The 19101-nt window shown below is 40.6% G+C and overlaps 1 protein-coding gene across 10 annotated transcripts in view; it reads right to left on the bottom strand.

Moving 5' to 3' along the window:
• The window catches only part of LMO7 (LIM domain 7), a 195687-nt gene that overhangs the window by 87357 nt on the left and 89229 nt on the right, over nucleotides 1–19101 (bottom strand). For all 10 annotated transcript variants that reach the window (XM_024753952.1, XM_024753956.1, XM_024753953.1 and 7 more), the window contains one exon: nucleotides 8059–8165. In XM_024753952.1, the coding sequence (XP_024609720.1) occupies nucleotides 8059–8165 (107 nt within the window). The remainder of the gene's footprint in view (nucleotides 1–8058; nucleotides 8166–19101) is intronic.

Raw genomic sequence — 19101 nt, 5'->3', positions numbered from 1 at the left:
ATTTCATAAAATACACAGAAAACTGAGGTCTGAAAAAGTTAATAAAATTATGTTGGTCCCACATAAACAGGAGGAAGAGGAAATAACTTAGATATATGTTCTCTGGTTTCCAGCTTTGCTATTCTAATGAAACAGATACACTGTAAAAAGCTGACTAAACATACATGTCAGAAAAACATCTGTTTTAATATCTGCTCCTAATTGAAAGAAGAGATAAGTCTAAAATGGCTAAAATTCTCATAAAAAAACAAAGAGCCTATAGCCAATCATCACAATTTAAGTAGCTGGGGGCCAAATTTTTCCCTCCATGTTCTTCTACAGAGCACACATATCTTCACTTCATAGGGTCAAGAATCTGGATATATGTATAGGTACAGCTGATTCACTTTGTTATAAAGCAGAAACTAACACACCACTGTAAAGCAATTATACTCCAATAAAGATGTTAAAAAAATAAACGATCACAATTGATAATTCAGTATCACTTATTGAGCACTACTATATGTCAAGCACTATACACTTTACATACATGACTTTATGAAAATCCATACAATATCCTTGCGGGGTAGGGCTATCCCCCAAATGGTATTATTTGCTAAGCTCCAGGATATTAGCCATTCCATCTCTCTTGTTCACTGAGCGGTAAAGTGATCACAGGGAGGAAAACTAACCTGTTTAAGGTCATTCGGCCACCAGGTGACTGAATGGGATGGGATTAAACCCATGTCAGGCACCTAAAGTCCCTGCTATTGTTAGGATGATTGTCTATATTCATGACAATTGATGCACATCAACTGAAACTCTATTCCATCCTGGGTGAGAAAGAAACCCAGCCTGGGGTATACTAGAAACAGTTCAAATGAACTGCTAAGAAATCTTCATGTTTCTGTGCGCTCATATTCTTCAAATAGTTTTTATCATGCCAAAGTCAAAGGCAGTTTGTGACTTTTTTCAAATTGGCTTTGGTGTTTAATGCTAGGCAAAGGTAAGAGGTACCAAGGCAGATAGCTTGACTTTGGAAGAAACAAGGCTTACTGTAAACTTGTTGGTAAAACTTCTTATTAAAGTAACTTTAATGACTTCCCATTAAGTTACCTCCACTCTTGATTCCTGCTTTTAAAATTTTCTGTCCCTTGCCCTTGAGCTTCTACAAGATATTCCAACTACCTACGTAACAACTATACTTTTCCACCCAAGCCTTAAGCATACATTTAGATTGGTGATGGTATGAGAACATTAAAATGTTTCTAAAGCTTCATATAAATATAAGCATGGAACAACATCCCTCAAATGTCAGTTAAAACAATATTAGCATTTTCATTGGACATCACCATAAGGATTAAAACTTCCACCAAATACTTTGGAAAGTACATGGCCCAACATTCCAATTTTAGTTTTACCCACACAACTGAGAGGAAACACACATTCTTCTTTTAAACGGTATAAGTTTCAGATTGTGTTGCAATATTCTGAAATGATAAGTAAAAGTCTCACCCAGCAAACCAAAAGTTTAGTGACTGCTTTCCCAGATCTGCTTTGCAATTTTGAAAGATAAGGAAGAAAGATAGGAGCACTTAGCAAAGAAATATTCAGTTCTCATCTTCGAAGCCTGGTTTTAAGATTTCCATGCCTTCATAATTAAAATCTGATTTTCAAATAAGTATTTAACACCTAAGGTGTCAGGAGGAGATTAAATGCATTATCTCTGCCCTCAGATAGCTTCAAGTCTAGGGAAAAATTAGATGTAGGTAAAAACAAGAAATGCTTTGAAAGCCCAGAAGAGAGACCAACGTCACCTTCAATTAGAAGTGTTTCCTGATTAAAAAGCTGAAATGACTGTTCATCTCTATAGTCCCAGAGAGCCCTGTGCATTTAACACAATGTATTCTAACTTAACTTATGAGGACATTTCCTCAATTATAATGTGAACCCCTCTAACGGCAGGACTCCATCTTATTTATGTCTGTATAAGTACCGGCCACAGAGAAGATGCTGAATCAATGCTTGCTGTATGATTGGCAAGTGAATGAAAACAAAATTTCCCCGTAGCTGGATTAACTGCCACTTTCTACTCTGTAGCTCCAGAATCAGATGTAAGCACACGCACCTCACATGTACACCCTTCACTCAAACAATCAGTTAAATCAGACCAGGATATAGCATGAAATTCAGGGAAAAACGATGCTTAACATCTCCAGTGACTGGTGAAGCTCTCGTTTTCAAAAATGACTGACAGGACTACAGACATTACAGTGCATGTAGCCGTAAAAGTTTGATTAATTCAACATAGGCAGCCCTACAGATAATTAGGTGAAAAAAGAATCTCTTCAACAAAAATCTCTCTTTGGTTTAGCCCTCTGAAGGACCACGTTATAAAACAAATGCTATCTGATAGGCGAAGCAAATTCTACCACCTTCCCATGAACTGACTCGTGACAACTGCTAATCAAGATGAGCCACCAAGTGAGATTCTTTGGAGCAATGAATTTAGGATGGGTTACTTTTGTAGATAAAGATCCTGGCCATGAAAGTCTATAACATGAAGTCACACCCAGTAAACCAAGACAAAATCAGACCCCATGGCTCTTTGGATTTGAGAGAGTGGGGAGCTGAGGAAGGAGACTTGGCATCCAGAAAGTGTTGATCTATCGAAGAAGTAAATTAAGAACTAGAGATGGAGAGAAATAAATGCCAGATAAAACTGCTAGTTATTCTACAGTTTGTCCCTGCAGCTCATATCCCACCACCTTCTCTGCAGCTGAGCAGACTCTCAGAAATTCAAACTTTGCAATTAAAGATCATTTGAAAAATGTGACCATATATGTTTGCTGCTGGCCTTAAACAGGACTTCGGCAACCCAAAAGAATTAATGTCCCCCTTTCAGTAACCACCTAACACCACAGAATGAATGGGATAGAGATATATGTGATGCAGTAAACTTCCTTTCTCTTTTATTCTGTTCTAATTTCTTGGTAGGAAGGGAGGGAACATTTTAAAATAGCAACATGAATTGACAGGTGGAACTCCCCATACTCAAGTTACAGATCCAAGTTTGGATACCATTAAGGTTGCTTTTTTCCTTTTCGTTTTTTTTAAACAGATTAAGACATTGAGAAACTCATTTGAAAGACACATCTGGGGGAAAAAAAGTAGTAAAATCAGGTTTAAATGAGAGAAAGTTGAAAATTATACAGTTCAAAGTAGGTATATTTTTACTTACATGAATAACAACCTTAAAAAATACACAAACACATTCATATCTCAAGTCAAATTTGGCAGACTGTAAAAGAGAGCCATCTGGGAACTTAATTCCTAAGACATGACTTTACAGTATTGCTGCAAAATCAAGCACCTTTTGAAGCTTTAGAGATCAGCTAAATCCTTAAAATATCATTTTGAGCCTCCTTTATTTTCACAAGGGAAATACGTGAGCATTAATTTCGCTTCCAACTACTGTTCCTTTGGTAACTAGTACATGTAAAAATAGCAGATTCTTGATTTCTCCACCCTCCATTTGATAAACAGACCTTTTAAAAAAAAACTCAGTCAATAATATTTCAAGTCACATTTTAGAACTAAAATATTAATATCGTAAATAACAAAAGAGTAAGTGTACACTAAAAAATACTCTTTCTTTGCATGACAAATATTGTGTTCAAAAGCATCGCCATCCTATAATTGTATTCTGAACAGAATGTATCTAAGGAAGTGCGAAAAACTGGATTGGAATGGTAAGGGGGTGGAAAGAAAAAACATGTTTATAATCTGTTCAAATTCTCAGCTTAAAAATTTCAATATATAATTTGGTTTAGAGCAATGGTTTAAATGAAGGACTTAGTCTGAGTCAAAATGCTAGACACAAAATTAAAACCTTTAATGTTCAACTCTACCTTTCTGTCAACTTCAATCCTCCAATACAGGACGTCTGGGCTGCTCTGTTGAGTTGCTTTCCACAACGAGTCATTGTTCTGTGCCTCTTAATGACCAGATGCCACCAAAGACCATGACACTTGCTGTAGGAGCTCTGCAGTGTGCTGTGGTTGCTCTCCCACAGGCCTTTTAGAGAAAGTGTGCAGAGATGGCCCTGTGGGAGTCACACCCCCTCTTCTCTGCAGATTGTGTGTGTTTCTAAGCTCAGTATGGATATTTGGTAAATGGTTAATAATACAGTGCAGTTAATCATTGGTGCAGAAGCTAAATTTCATGGCCTCAGTAAACATCTCAACTAGGATAGGTTCAATCTCAATCTACCATTCATGGAGGCTAAGTCCCCAGTTTGCTTACTACCCTTTCGGGAAGAAAAGGAGTAAAGATACACCCTGTCCATCAAAGTCAGGAATGTCAAAATTAAAAGTATCAACTGACTTTTGCATATATGTAGTCCCAAAATAAGTGGAATAATTCAAACATATTTGGAAAAGTTCAAACTATTACTTCCTTCAAATAAAATAATTCAGTTAGAAAATTAATATGTATAATTACAGAAATATAAAGAGTACCGTAGCTTGTTTGACTAGCGAAAATTGTTACAAAGTAAATGGTAAATCTCAAACTACTGGAAAATAAGATTTGTACTTAGGGTCTGGATTAGTGAAGTGATTCAACAGCAGTGGGTCTTTATATTAATTGCTTCTGCTCTTGCCACTCATTCTCACCACACACAACTCTCCTAGGCTCTGTGTGTCATCTATGCTTTTAATAACATAGATAGTGGACTGTTGTCCACTAACAAAAAAAATACCTCACATTTGCCAACATGTAGTTCTTTGCTCTGAGGATGTTCTGCAAACGTGTGTCTTAGATTACATGTGCAGGAAGACCCACAACAGGTCTGTGAACTGTAAATGCAGTACCTTAGGGACTGAATTTTGATAGAGCATTTACAATAATAAATCGTTTGCCACACTTCTGATATTTTTTTTTTTTTTTCGGTACGCGGGGCTCTCACTGTTGTGGCCTCTCCCGCTGCGGAGCACAGGCTCCGGCCACGCAGGCTCCGCGGCCATGGCTCACGGGCCCAGCCGCTCCGCGGCATGTGGGATCTTCCTGGACCGGGGCACAAACCCATGTCCCCTGCATCGGCAGGTGGACTCTCAACCACTGTGCCACCAGGGAAGACCCCTGAGCTGTTTTTTATTTTCTTTCTTTTTTTTTTTTTTACTTTTGCTAATTTTAATGTACATAGATGGGCACGGTAATGTCCAAGTACTCACACCTTACTGCACGCTCCAAATATAATGTGCCTTTCCGTAAAACGAACAAACATACTAACACAGAAATACATGTTATTATATTAGTAAGTAAAACGTCACACTTCAGCTGAAAGTTTATGTCAGTATCCTCCCTTCCACACAATTATCTTGCTGGCAGAGTGGAAATCTAAAAATTTGAAGTCAAGGCCTCTCAACCTCAGCACTACTGATATTTGCGATCAGAAATTCTTTGTTACGGAGGCCACTAAATACCCTTTTGAACTGAAGGGTATTTAGCAGCATCCCTGACCCCGAGGATGGCGGTAGCACCCCCATCCCAGCTATAACAATCAAAAGTATCTCCAGACGTTGCCAAATGCCCCCAGTTGAGAACCACCGGTCTAACCAACACCAAGGCTTTTAATCTACAATAAATATAGGACAAGATCGTTGACCTACAGAAGCCTCCACGTTGCATAAGAACTGAAACTAAAGAGAAATGCATTACTATTTCATACGGAATTATTTGCTTTCCTTCACATTTTCCCTTCCTTCTATAAAAATGCTATCTCAGGGCTTCCCTGTGGCGCAGTGGTTAAGAATCTGCCTGCCAATGCAGGGGACACGAGTTCGAGCCCTGGTCCGGGAAGATCCCACATGCCGCGGAGCAACTTAAGCCCCTGCGCCACAACTACTGAGCCTGCGCTCTAGAGCCCGCGAGCCACAACTACTGAAGCCCACGTGCCGCAACTACTGAAGCCCGCGTGCCACAACTACTGAAGCCCGCGCTCTACAGCCCGTGCTCCGCAACAAGAGAAACCACCGCAATAAGAAGCCTGCGCACCGTAACGAAGAGTAGCCCCTGCTCGCCGCAACTAGAGAAAGCCTGTGCGCAGCAATGAAGACCCAACACAGCCAAAAATAAATAAATAAATAAATTTTTTTAAAAAAAATGCTATCTCAGGGCAGAGGAGCTCTGGCCAACCATTTAAAGAAGCTGTCTGCCAGCTTTCTCACTCTCCACCCTCCACTTCCTTTGCAGCAGTCCCACGATCGACCTCTGTGCTTTTTGGTCCAACAAGACGGAGCTGTTGGGGCGATGCTCTTAATTAAGAGTGTCGAGGTCCTCATGCAGATGTTCTCACTAGGACTGCTTGGACACATCTTGCTTTTATGGACTTGTGGTTTCCACTGAAACAAGTTGTTCTGCATACTTCCTACTACGGCTGTTAACTACGTGACCTCCCGGTTTCGCTTTGTCACTAACTTAATCTCATTGAAGGCTGAGGCCAGGTACTGATTTTTCCTGAACACTTTAGACCCAGTGTCTCATGAAACAGGCTCCAGGCAAGTTTCACTCAGGGCACTCTTGTTATTAGAAGCCAACAAACATGTTTTATTAAGTTCACAGCCTCCTCGAACGTCGGCTACAGAGTTTCAAAACAGTATGATTTTAAGGGGAAAAGACATTTCTTCTTAATAGACAGCAACAACTGAAGAAAAACACTTTGAAAGTTAAAATTTTCTTTGCCCATCAGATAGGTCATATGAGAGAATGCTGATTAGGAAAAATAAATTCATCCATAGTTATTTTTCATGGAAATTAAACATGACCTCGAATACTGCAGAAGTAAACATGCCATTTTGGTGATGAAACTTAGCATCTCTCAACAATCTTCCAATTAATCAGAAATGCTAACAGACCCATCCCTGCTATGCACGTATCACTGCTGTGTCGTTTAGAAATGCTTGTTCAACAGAACTAGAAGCATATAGATATGAAATGGCTTGTTCATTTAAAAATATATCATTGCTTTTAAAAGATTAATCCTACCCAGGTTTTTAGGTTATATGGCTAAAGACAGTGTTTACTATAAAAAATATTTATAGACAGGGTTATTCTTCTTTAGAAAAAAATCTTGACCACATTTAAGATTTTAGTCATTTTTTTAATGACTTTAAAGCTATTACAACAGAGATATCAACTCTTCAAACTTAGTCTTTGAACTGGTAAAAGCTAATTTTTTCATTTCTATTATTTCTATAGATAGAATAAGGTGTTTATTTTTTCCCAATGGAAAAATGCTAATTATGTTTAAGAGCCATGATAAGGAGGAAGTCATTATTACAAAATTAAATCATTTTCCTGTCACACTGAGCTGGTAACATGAGTTTATTCTGATTCACTGAAAGCAAATTTAGATTTATAAGAGAAAAATCTTACAAGAGTTTAAAACCAGATTTCCTGAAACCATATACTCAAACACAAACAGCATTTTCCATCTAAAACACAACACAAACACCTGTGCACATGTTTTCACACACACACACCCCCACTTTCACTTTCTCATCCATACTATTAAAAGAGTGAAAAACAGTCCATTTTTAGAAATCAGCCAGTTGACAAAAGTCATTAGCGGTACATGTTGGTCCCAAGCACCGCTGCTTTCCAAATATTAAGTCTCTTTTATCACTGTCCCACTCTCATTTTTATGTTAGCAATCATGTCTTAATTTCAAATAATTTTTACTCTGTAAGCTAAAATATAACCTTCTCCATTTTCTTTATAAATATAGTGAGCATCTTCACCATTAGCAACCAAACACTATTATGTTGGACAAGCATTAAAATATAAACCACCATTTTGGCTAATACAGGAATCTAAAATAATAAGATACCATGGTCTCAGTTACAGACAGCTTCACACTCACAACCCCTAAACTATTTCTTAAATGGTCTGTTTTGGAATGCAAACAGAGGAAGACGGAGGGACAATTTTCCTGTAATCAGAGCTCTCAGAAATTATTTACACTTAAGCCACAAGCCCTAAGTTTAAAAAAACATGTAACAAACCAGTAAAACTTACTTGACAGTGACTCGATTTGATAAATCCTGTAGATCCCCAGGATGGAAAAGCTGGGCTTCTTTCAATCCAATCTGTTCACAAGCTTTCAAAAAAACGTTTATATTATCCTGCGAAAAGAAGTGGAAAGTGATTGCTTAGCCGAGCTCTCTCTCAGACAAAGGTTACCAATTTTTATGATATAACTTCCAAGCTTCAAAGTCCAATTACAGCCAGCAAAAAAGGAGGAAGCAAGACCAAGCCACTCATGTATGTAAAAAAAAATAATATTAATACATGTGCACGCATAGCCTTTCAGTTTTCCAGAGCATAAACGGCAGTGCTCTCTTATGCCAGGCATATGCTGTTCCTGTGATCTTTGTGACTGACACGTTAAACATTACCTGTTATAGGACAAGTGCCTGGCCACTGAGCAGTAATCTACACTTGGATGTCAGCTCTGCTCTGCAAACAAACGCCCTCTTCCCAGCTTTGCACGACAAGCCTCACCTCTCCTCTTTAAAAATAACTCCAGCTACTGACATTCACCCACCCAGAAACTGTTGGCAGGGAAGAAAGAAGAGGAGGAACATTCTGTTTCTATGATTACAAATTACAGAACGACTGTGGAATACCACACCTGGAATCTGGGTTTGGTTGCTTACCCGGCTCCTGACAGACAGGGAAACCACACTGTAGCACCCAGGAGAAGCCCAGTGATCATTGGCTGAGCCGCAGAGTTGAGGTGTGGTCATTACTCATGCCCGGCACCTGCCTCAGGAAGTGCCTCCACAGCGTGAAAATCTAGGTTGCCCTCCTATCTAATTTCAAAACCCAAATCCTCCATTCACAAACCAAGGCTTTTCATTCACGTAAACAGCTGCACCAACACTGACAACAGTAGAGACACACTGGGTGAGCAAAATTAGCTGGAGCTTCTATCTTTACTCCACTTCAAAAAAGAAAATCCTTTATGGGCTTGAGCTTGTGCAGATGCCATGTGACTCTTCACCATCCACGTTGTTAGGTTCTCAGGCAAGAGAATGGCCTCCTCACATGCCAGCACAGGCTGGTCCCCTCACACCTGCTGGCAACGCCACATCTGAGGGGTGAGCCACTCAGGGCCCCTGAAACCTCACCTCACTCTCTAACAGGTGGCCGCGAGGGTCCTCTCTGCCACGTGGAGAAGGGCAGTTCCCCTTTTCCCATGCTGGGAAGCTCATCTCCACAGGAAGAAAAGGCAGGCTGTGATGGCAACGTGGGAGGGAGTGATCGAAAGGGAAATGAAGTAAGGTGAAGAGGCTAAATTCAACAGTTTGGGTCCTTGGTGCGTGAGAGGACTTAGGGAAAGGGGAAGCAAATGTATGGCAGAGAAAAACAACGCTGTTAGGGAGCTCAGGGACATTTAAAAAAAACCTGTTGGTAGCGGTAGGATGTTAGTCTCGGGTACGTACTATCAGTAAAAGGCAGCATGAACTACCTAGCTGAAAGCTGCCATCCATGATTCATTTTATTCATTTTGAACAGAGGTCAAAGATTAAAGGAACTTAAGTCAAAAGCTGAACAGCTCAATGGAAGGCATTCAGTCTGAGGAGAAGTAGGCTCCTCAGGTGTGGTGCCTTAGAAACAGCCCTTGAATAGCTCTCTCAACTTGAGTGCCAGTGAACTGAAGCAACAAGTTAGCTGCCCCATACACCCAACATACAATGGTGGGACAGGTGTAGGGTAACCAATAGACACACTCCAGTTCAATGTGTGCAGAAATGAAAGGTCACTGACCCACAGAAATTCTGAAGTCCTGCAAAGCATAGGTTGGCAGGTCCTTCATTAGGATTCAAGGCCAGGGAACACCTCCTTCATGGTTTTCTGCTTCACTCTCCGGACACTTGGCTCCGCCTTAAAAATTATCTTTCCATTTCCTTGGAAAGTAGCTTGTGTTTGCAGATGTGTACCTTTCTCAGTCTGCTTCCTGGCTGAAGAAGTTTGGAGGACTAAAGGTCTTTTTATTTTGTAATCCTCTTTCCCTTTCAGTCTAAGTTTACAAAGTTTCTGCAGATATGATTCCCTCAAAGTTTCTGCAAATACAATTCCCTCAAAAATACCATATGTCTTCTGTGAATCTTATTGGACTTCACTCCCTTAGACAAAAGCCACAACCACAAATTCCTTCAAGACAAGCCCTTCTCTTCATCTGCTGAGATGACTGAGACACCACACTTAAGCTTCTTAGAAGCCCTATTGCTAGACCAGACAGATTTCTAAGACACCACTTTGTATCTTTCTAAGATCTTAAGCGATTGTACAACCACACCCCCAGCTTCATCTTTAGACCATCTTGTTTTCCTGCAAGCGCTCTGAATTTGATCTCTGCCAAAAACCCATTTCTCAATTCTCCTGATTTTTTCCAGAAAAAAAATTAATCATTTATTAACATAAAGAGACTGATAATTCCCAAAACCAGCAATTCCTGTGACCCCTTGTGTTTACTACTCTACCTGTCACTTCACCTTTCACATTTTACTATAATCATCAAGAGGAAGGCAGGAAGCACATTAACACTCCACCAGGAAATCATTTCAGCTACAGCATCTAGTTAATTAGGTACAATTTATAGGTATAAGGGAGTGACTATCACATGAGAATCACTGGGACCACTTTAGAAGCTGGCTACAATACTTGTACAACAAAGAACAGAGCCTGAACCAAGATGGCGGAGTAGAAGGACGTGCTCTCACTCCCTCGTGCGAGAACACCAGAATCACAACTAACTGCTGATCAATCAAGGACAGGAAGACACTGGAACTCACCAAAAAAGATACCCTACATCCAAAGACAAAGGAGAAGCCACAATGAGATGGTAGGAGGGGCGCGATCACAGTAAAATCAAATCCCATTTAACTGTTGGGTGGGTGACTCACAGACTGGAGAACACTTATACCACAGAAGTCCACCCACTGGAGTGAAGGTTCTGAGCCCCAGGTCAGGCCTCTGAACCTGGGGGTCCAGCACAGGAGGAGGAATTCCTAGAGAATCAGACCTTGAAGGCTAGCGGGATTTGATTGCAGGACTCTGACAGGACTGCGGGAAACAGAGACTCCACTCTTGGAGGGCACACACAAAGTAGTGTGTGCATCGGGACCCAGGGGAAGCAGCAGTGAACCCAGGGAAGACTGAACCAGATCTACCTGCTGGTGTTGGAGGGTCTCCTGCAGAGGCAGGGGGTGGCTGTGGCTCACCGTGGGGAGGGGGACACTGGTGGCAGAAGTTCTGGAAGGTACTCATTGGCCTGAGCCCTCCCAGAGCCTGCCATGGGTCCCACCAAAAAGCCTGCAGGCTCCAGTGTTGGGTCACCTCATGTCAAACAGGGAGGGAACCCAGACCCACCAATCAGCAGTCAAGAGGATTAAAGTTTTACTGAGCTCTGCCCACTAGAGCAACAGCTGGCTCTACCCACCACCAGTCCCTCTAATCAGGAAACTTGCACAAGCCTCTTACATAGCCTCATCCACCAGAGGGCAGACAGCAGAAGCAAGAAGAACTACAATCCTGCAGCCTGTGGAACAAAAACCACATTCACAGAAAGATAGACAAGATGCAAAGGCAGAGGGCTATGTACCAGATGAAGGAACAAGAAAAAACCCCAGAAAAACAACTAAATTAAGTGGAGATAGGCAACCTTCCAGAGTAAGAATTCAGAATAATGATAGTGAAGATGATCCAGGACCTTGGAAAAAGAATGAAGGCAAAGATCGAGAAGATGCAAGAAATGTTTAAGAAAGACCTAGAAGAAATAATGAACAAACAGAGATGAACAATACAATAACTGAAATGAAAACTACACTAGAAGGAATCAATAGGAGAATAACTGAGGCAGAAGAACAGATAAGTGACCTGGAAGACAGAATGGTGGAACTCACTGCTGCTGAACAAAATAAAGAAAAAAGAATGAGAAGAAATGAAGACAGCCTAAGAGACCTCTGGGACAACATTAAACACAACAACATTTGCATTATAGGGGTCCCAGAAGGAGAAGAGAGCGAGAAAGGACCTGCCAAAATATCTGAAGACATTATAGTCAAAAACTTCCCTAACATGGGAAAGGAAATAGCCACCCAAGTCCAGGAAGCACAGAGAGCCCCATACAGGATAAACCCAAGGAGAAACACGCCAAGACACATAATAATCAAATTGGCAAAAATTAAAGACAAAGAAAAATTATTGAAAGCAGCAAGGGAAAAACGAAAAATATCATACAAGGGAACTCCCATAAGGTTAACAGCTGATTTCTCAGCAGAAACTCTACAAGCCAGAAGGGAGTGGCATGATATACTTAAAGCGATGAAAAGGAAGATCTTAAAACCAAGATTACTCTACCCGGCAAGGATCTCATTCAGATGCGATGGAGAAATCAAAAGCTTTACAGACAAGCAAAAGCTAAGAGAATTCAGCACCACCAAACCAGCTCTACAACAAATGCTAAAGGAATTCTAAGTCGGAAACACAAGAGAAAAAAAGGGCCCACAAAAACAAACCCAAAACAATTAACAAAATGGTCATAGGAACATACATATCGATAATTACCTTAAAAGTGAATGGATTAAATGCTCCAACCAAAAGGCACAGACTGGCTGAATGGATACAAAAACAAGACCCGTATATATGCTGTCTACAAGAGACCCACTTCAGACCTAGGGACACATATAGACTTAAAGTGAGAGGATGGAAAAAGATATTCCATGCAGATGGAAATCAAAAGAAAGCTGCAGTAGCAGTACTCACATCAGATAAAATAGACTTTAAAATAAAGAATGTTACAAGAGACAAGGACATTACATAATGATCAAGGGATCAATCCAAGAAGAAGATGTAACAATTATAAATATATATGCACCCAACATAGGAGCACCTCAATACATAAGGCAAGTGCTAACAGATATAAAAGGGGAAATGGATTGTAACAGAAAGATAATGGAGGACTTTAACACCTCACTTACACCAATGGACAGATCATCCAAAATGAAAATAAATAAGGAAACAGAAGCTTTAAATGTCACAATAGACCAGACAGATTTAACTGATATTTATAGAACATTCCATCCAAAAACAGCAGATGACACTTTCTTCTCAAGTGTGCCCAGAATATTCTCCAGGTTAGATCACATTTTGGGTCACAAATCAAGCCTCAGTAAATTTAAGAAACTTGAAATCATATCAAGCATCTTTTCTGACCACAATGCTATGAGATTAGAAATCAATGACAGGGAAAAAAATGTAAAAAACAAAAACACATGGAGGCTAAACAATACATTACTAAATAACCAAGAGATCACTGAGGAAATCAAAAAATACCTAGAGACAAATGACAATGAAAACACGGGGACCCAAAACCTATGGGATGTAGCAAAAGCAGTTGTAAGAGGGAAGTTTATAGCTATACAAGTCTACCTCAAGAAAGAAGAAAAATCTCAAATAAACGATCTAAACTTACACCTAAAGGAACTACAGAAAGAAGAACAAACAAAACCCAAAGTTAGCAGAAGGAAAGAAATCATAAAGATCAGAGCAGAAATAAATGAAACAGAAACAAAGAAAACAATAGCAAAGATCAATAAAACTAAGAGCTGGTTCTTTGAGAAGATAAACGAAATTGATAAACCATTAGCCAGTCTCATCAAGAAAAAGAGGGAGAGGACTCAAATCAATAAAATTATCAATAAAATTAGAAATGAAAAAGGAGGAGTTACAACAGACACCACAGAAATACAAAGCATCCTAAGGGACTACTACAAACAACTCTATGCCAATAAAATGGACAACCTGGAAGAAATGGACAAATTCTTAGAAAGGTATAACCTTCCAAGACTGAACCAGGAAGAAATAGAGAGTATGAACAGACCAATCACAAGTAATGAAATTGAAACTGTGATTAAAAATCTTCCAACAGGGCTTCCCTGGTGGCGCAGTGGTTGGGAGTCCGCCTACCGATGCAGGGGACACGGGTTCGTGCCCTGGTCCGGGAGGATCCCGCGTGCCACGGAGCGGCTGGGCCCGTGGGCCATGGTCACTGAGCCTGCGCGTCCGGAGCCTGTGCTCCGCTGCGGGAGAGGCGACAGCAGTGAGAGGTCCGTGTACCGCAAAAAAATAAAAATTAAAAAAATAAAATCTTCCAACAAACAAAAGTCCAGGACTAGATGTCTGCACAGGTGAATTCTATCAAACATTCAGAGAAGACCTAACACCCATCCTTCTCAAACTCTTCCAAAAAATTGCAGAGGAAGGAACATTCCTTGCAATCCCTATCAAATTACCAATGGCATTTTTTACAGAACTAGAACAAAAAAATCTTAGAATTTGTATGGCGACATGAAAGACCCCAAATAGCCAAAGAAGTCTTGAGGGAAAAAAGTGGAGCTGGAGCAATCAGACTCGCTGACTTCAGACTATATTACAAAGTACAGTAATCAAGACAATATGGTACTGACACTAAAACAGAAATATGGATCAATGGAACAGGACAGAAAGCCAAGAGATAAACCCATGCACCTATGGTCAGCTAATCTATGACAAAGGAGGCAAGGATATACAATGGAGAAAAGACAGTCTCTTCAATAAGTGGTGCTGGGAAAACTGGACAGCTACATGTAAAAGAATGAAATTAGAACACTCCCTAACACCATACACAAAAATAAATTCAAAATGGATTAGCGACCAAAATGTAAGGTAAGACCGGACACTATAAAACTCTTAGAGTCAAACATAGGAAGAACACTCTTTGACATAAATCACAGCAAGATATTTTTTGATCCACCTCCTAGAGTAATGGAAATAAAAACAAAAATAAACAAATGGGACCTAAACGAAACCTCAAAGCTTTTGCACAGCAAAGGAAACCATAAACAAGACGAAAAGACAACCCTCAGAATGGGAGAAAATATTTGCTAACGAATCAACGGACAAAGGATTACTCTCCAAAATATATAAACAGCTCATGCAGCTCAATATTAAAACAACAAACAACCCAATCCAAAAATGGGCAGAAGACCTAAATAGACATTTCTCCAAAGAAGACATACAGATGGCCAAGAAGCACGTGAAAAGCTGCTGAACATCACTAATTATTAGAGAAATGCAAATCAAAACTACAATGAGGTATCACCTCTCACCAATTAGAATGGGCATCATCAGAAAATCTACAAATAACAAATGCTGGAGAGGGTATGGAGAAAAGGGAACCCTCTTGCACTGTTGGTGGGAATGTAAATTGATACAGCTACTATGGAGAATAGTATAGAGGTTCTTAGAAAACTAAAAATAGAATTACCATATGATCCAGCAATCCCACTACTGGGCATATACCCAGAGAAAACCATAATTCAAAAAGGCACATGCACCCCAATGCTCATTGCAGCACTATTTACAAGAGCCAGGTCATGGGAGCAACCTAAATGCCCATTGACAGACGAATGGATAAAGAAGGTGTGGTACATATATACAATGGAATATTAGTCATACAAAGGAACGAAACTGGGTCATTTGTAGAGACGTGGATGGACCTAGAGACTGTCATACAGAGTGAAGTAAGTCAGAAAGAGAAAAAAAATATCATATATTAACGCATATATGTGGAACCTAGAAAAATGGTACAGATGAACTGGTTTGCAGGGCAGAAATTGAGACAGATGTAAAGAAACAAACATATGGACACCAAGGGGGGAAAGCAGCAGGGGGTGGTGGTGGTGGTGTGATGAATTGGGATATCGGGATTGACACGTATGTATACAATGATGTGTTATTGCATTACTATCAACAAACTGTTTTCTCTTACATGCTGAATCATTTTGTTACACAAAGTCTAAATCCTCATTAAAGTGTATACTCCACCTCCCTAGGCTCTCACCTGCCCAATGCCACTTTCATTCTTACTTAGAGGACCTTTTCTTATTTAAGTATCTTTTTTTTTTTTTTTTGCGGTATGTGGGCCTCTCACTGTTGTGGCCTCTCCCGTTGCGGAGCACAGGCTCCGGACGCGCAGGCTCAGCGGCCATGGCTCACGGGCCCAGCTGCTCCACGGCACGCGGTATCCTCCCGGACCGGGGCACGAACCCGTGTCCCTTGCATCGGCAGGGGGACTCTCAACCACTGCGCCACCAGGGAAGCCCCTTTAAGTATCATTAATGATAAAATTTCAAGTGTGATGACTTCCAACATGTAGAGGGAATACTTTGAATCATGAAACCTTAATGCCACAACAGATGGGGAACTGTCTGCTCATAAGATCAAACCAGTTAGACCCACCTCTGCAGAAATTTCCTGAGTGTACAGGGTCAAGAGCTGTCATACACAAAAATGGGTTCTTTAAATAAAGACAAGACTAATAAAGAGATTTATTACAGAATTCCTGAAAAAGATGAAAATCCTAACTAATTCTAAAGAACAGTGAAGCTGTGCTCAGGCCTGTTACCTGAGGGCCATACCAGCAACATCTTAAACCAAAGCTCCCAGAATGGCATCACTTGGCAGTGTTTCCCGTCAATGAACCAAGCGATCTTCCCATGCTCAGTCTGACCTTTTTTCCCAGTACAGCTCTATGCCTACGTTAAGCAAGATTCTTCTATTTTCAAAAGAGCCTATTATCCAATTCCTCTGAACATGAGGACAGGATGGTGCCAGTAAATTTATCCTAAGGCCAAGAGGCTTGGTGACCTCAACTCCTTTTCTATTAATGACATGGCCCCTATTTCCTCTGCCTCGGGAATTGACAGTGCCAGAAAGTTAGCAGGTACGTGCCAGCAAGCAAGAGGGTGTAAGCACTGCTGGAGGCGGAGAAACTAAGTCCATGCTTTAGAGTGACAGTCTCCTGTCAGCCACATCAGAATGACCAAAGGGGCACGCAGTACTGGGCTCAGGCGATGCTGATGGGGATCAAACTGGAGAACAGCTGACCTAGCCTCTTGCTACTCAACATGTGGTCCACACACCATCAGCACTGGCATCACCTGGGAACTGTCAGAAATGCAGAAGCCGCAGCTCCACCCCAGACCTACTGAATCGCAGTGCGCATCCTAAGATACTCCTGCAGCTGATTAGAGTCTTTGTAGACAAGTTCTCTGACAAATAACAAAATAAGGACACTCTTTCCAAATACGAACTAAAGCAGTTTCTCGTTAGCGTAAACACGAAACACCTAGGTATTGTAGAGCTCACATTAGACCATGACCAAAAGTGAACTGAATTCCATTCTTATGATACACTAATTGTGGTCATTCAAAATTATTTTAAAGCAACTCCCAAGCAACAATGACAATATATCCAAATTTGCCTTTTAAGTATACCATTTCCATTAAGAAAGCAGTTTAGTCACAATTTTGATCAATAGCCCTAGCTCTTTTTAATTGTTTTGGAAAATTCATCCTCTATTTTACGGCTTAGTTAATAAATGTAAGCTGTGAAGTAGCAAACCTACAATCTATGATTCTAATATGTAGGTAAACACACAAGAGATTCGACTTCCATCCTTATTTGTGAAGAAAATAAGCAGCTAGTCTTTAAGTTGTCCTTGGGTCCTTATTTCTCTACAAAGAAAAAGGCTCCATCACTTGCCGGTAAGAAAGGAATTGAGGACAAAGAGATCAGTAAAGTTTTGTCACATTTGAAAACAGGACCGAACCAGAAATGCTTAAAAGGAATCACCAGGTGACACAGAGGGCCCGGGGCTTATACATGATAACTGTGCCAGCAGCTTGGTGGTTTGATTTTGCCCCAGCACTGTCTGGCGGGACAAGAGCAAAACCAGACCAAGAGAGAGAGACTGAGAGCTGGCAGGTCAGGGCAGCAGCAGGTCAGAGGGATGGAGGGCTGAGCGCTCCCGTAAAAGGCTAGTTATTCTCTACACCTGCGTCCTTCTTCCTGTCCTGCCCCTAGGTTCTTCAGAACTTTTTTTTTTTTTTTCTCTTTCTGACTTACTTCACTCTGTATGACAGACTCTAGGTCCATCCACCTCACTCCGGGACGAAGTGAGAGAGTGGCATGGACATATATACACTACCAAATGTAAAAGTGATAGCTAGTGGGAAGCAGCTGCATAGCACAGGGAGATCAGCTCGGTGCTTTGTGACCGCCTGGAGGGGTGGGATAGGGAGGGTGGGAGGGAGACGCAAGAGGGAGGCGATATGGGGATATATGTATATGTAGAGTTGATTCACTTAGTGATACAGCAGAAACTAACACAACATTGTAAAGCAATTATACTCCAATAAAGATGTTAAAAACAACAACAACAAAAAAGGCTAGCTATTGAAATGCTTAATCAACTCGGGTTACAACTAACTATACAGGAGCCATAACAGCCTTTGTCAAACTGCAGCATGAAGCAAGGTACGGTCTTACATATTATTTCTATTAAACTTTACATCAAAAAGGAAGTAATTCTAAAACTTACCTACTCTGTTAAAAAAAGAAAAAAAAGGTGCCAACATAGATTCTTAAGAAGTTCTGTCAGAGAACAGATTGGTTGGTTACCAGAGGTGGGGGGACGGGACAAAATGGGAAGAAAAGAAAACAAAGTTCTGTCCTCAAATTATCCGTGTTGTATATTCCAAAGTGAAACAAGTAATTGCTTAGATCAACGTGTCATAATGATGCTAAAATGCATGTTTTATGAATCAATAAAGCATGTTTAATGAAGGAAAACTACACAGTAAAACTTTGGAGATGGTTGGGAATTCGTGTTCCTTCAGTGCCCCCGCCCCACCCCCTTCAGAGACTTTTACAGGTGATATGTCTGGATCATCAGCCCTTTTCTAAGTCTTTCCAACCCCAAGGACTCCTTGCTTTATGAGGCTGACTCACTTTTAGTCATTTCTATGTCAAAAAAGTCCAAAGACTTCTCACTGTAATTATAAAACATTGATCCTAACCCTGCCTACTTAATGCAAAATGAATCTCATCTTTCTCCCACAGGAAAGCCCCTGAGCTTTCCTACTTTGTACACTCCATGTGTTCCCCCCACCTCACAGTTTCTCCTGGTTTCCTCAACATCTCTGGTCCCTCATGTGACATTTTTCCATT

The sequence above is a fragment of the Neophocaena asiaeorientalis genome, unplaced genomic scaffold (assembly GCF_003031525.2).
Source record: "Neophocaena asiaeorientalis asiaeorientalis breed wild unplaced genomic scaffold, Neophocaena_asiaeorientalis_V1.1 scaffold212, whole genome shotgun sequence".
Lineage (NCBI taxonomy): Eukaryota > Metazoa > Chordata > Mammalia > Artiodactyla > Phocoenidae > Neophocaena > Neophocaena asiaeorientalis.
Note: the sequence above shows the minus strand (reverse complement) of the source record. Positions and strands in the feature narration are given on the sequence as shown.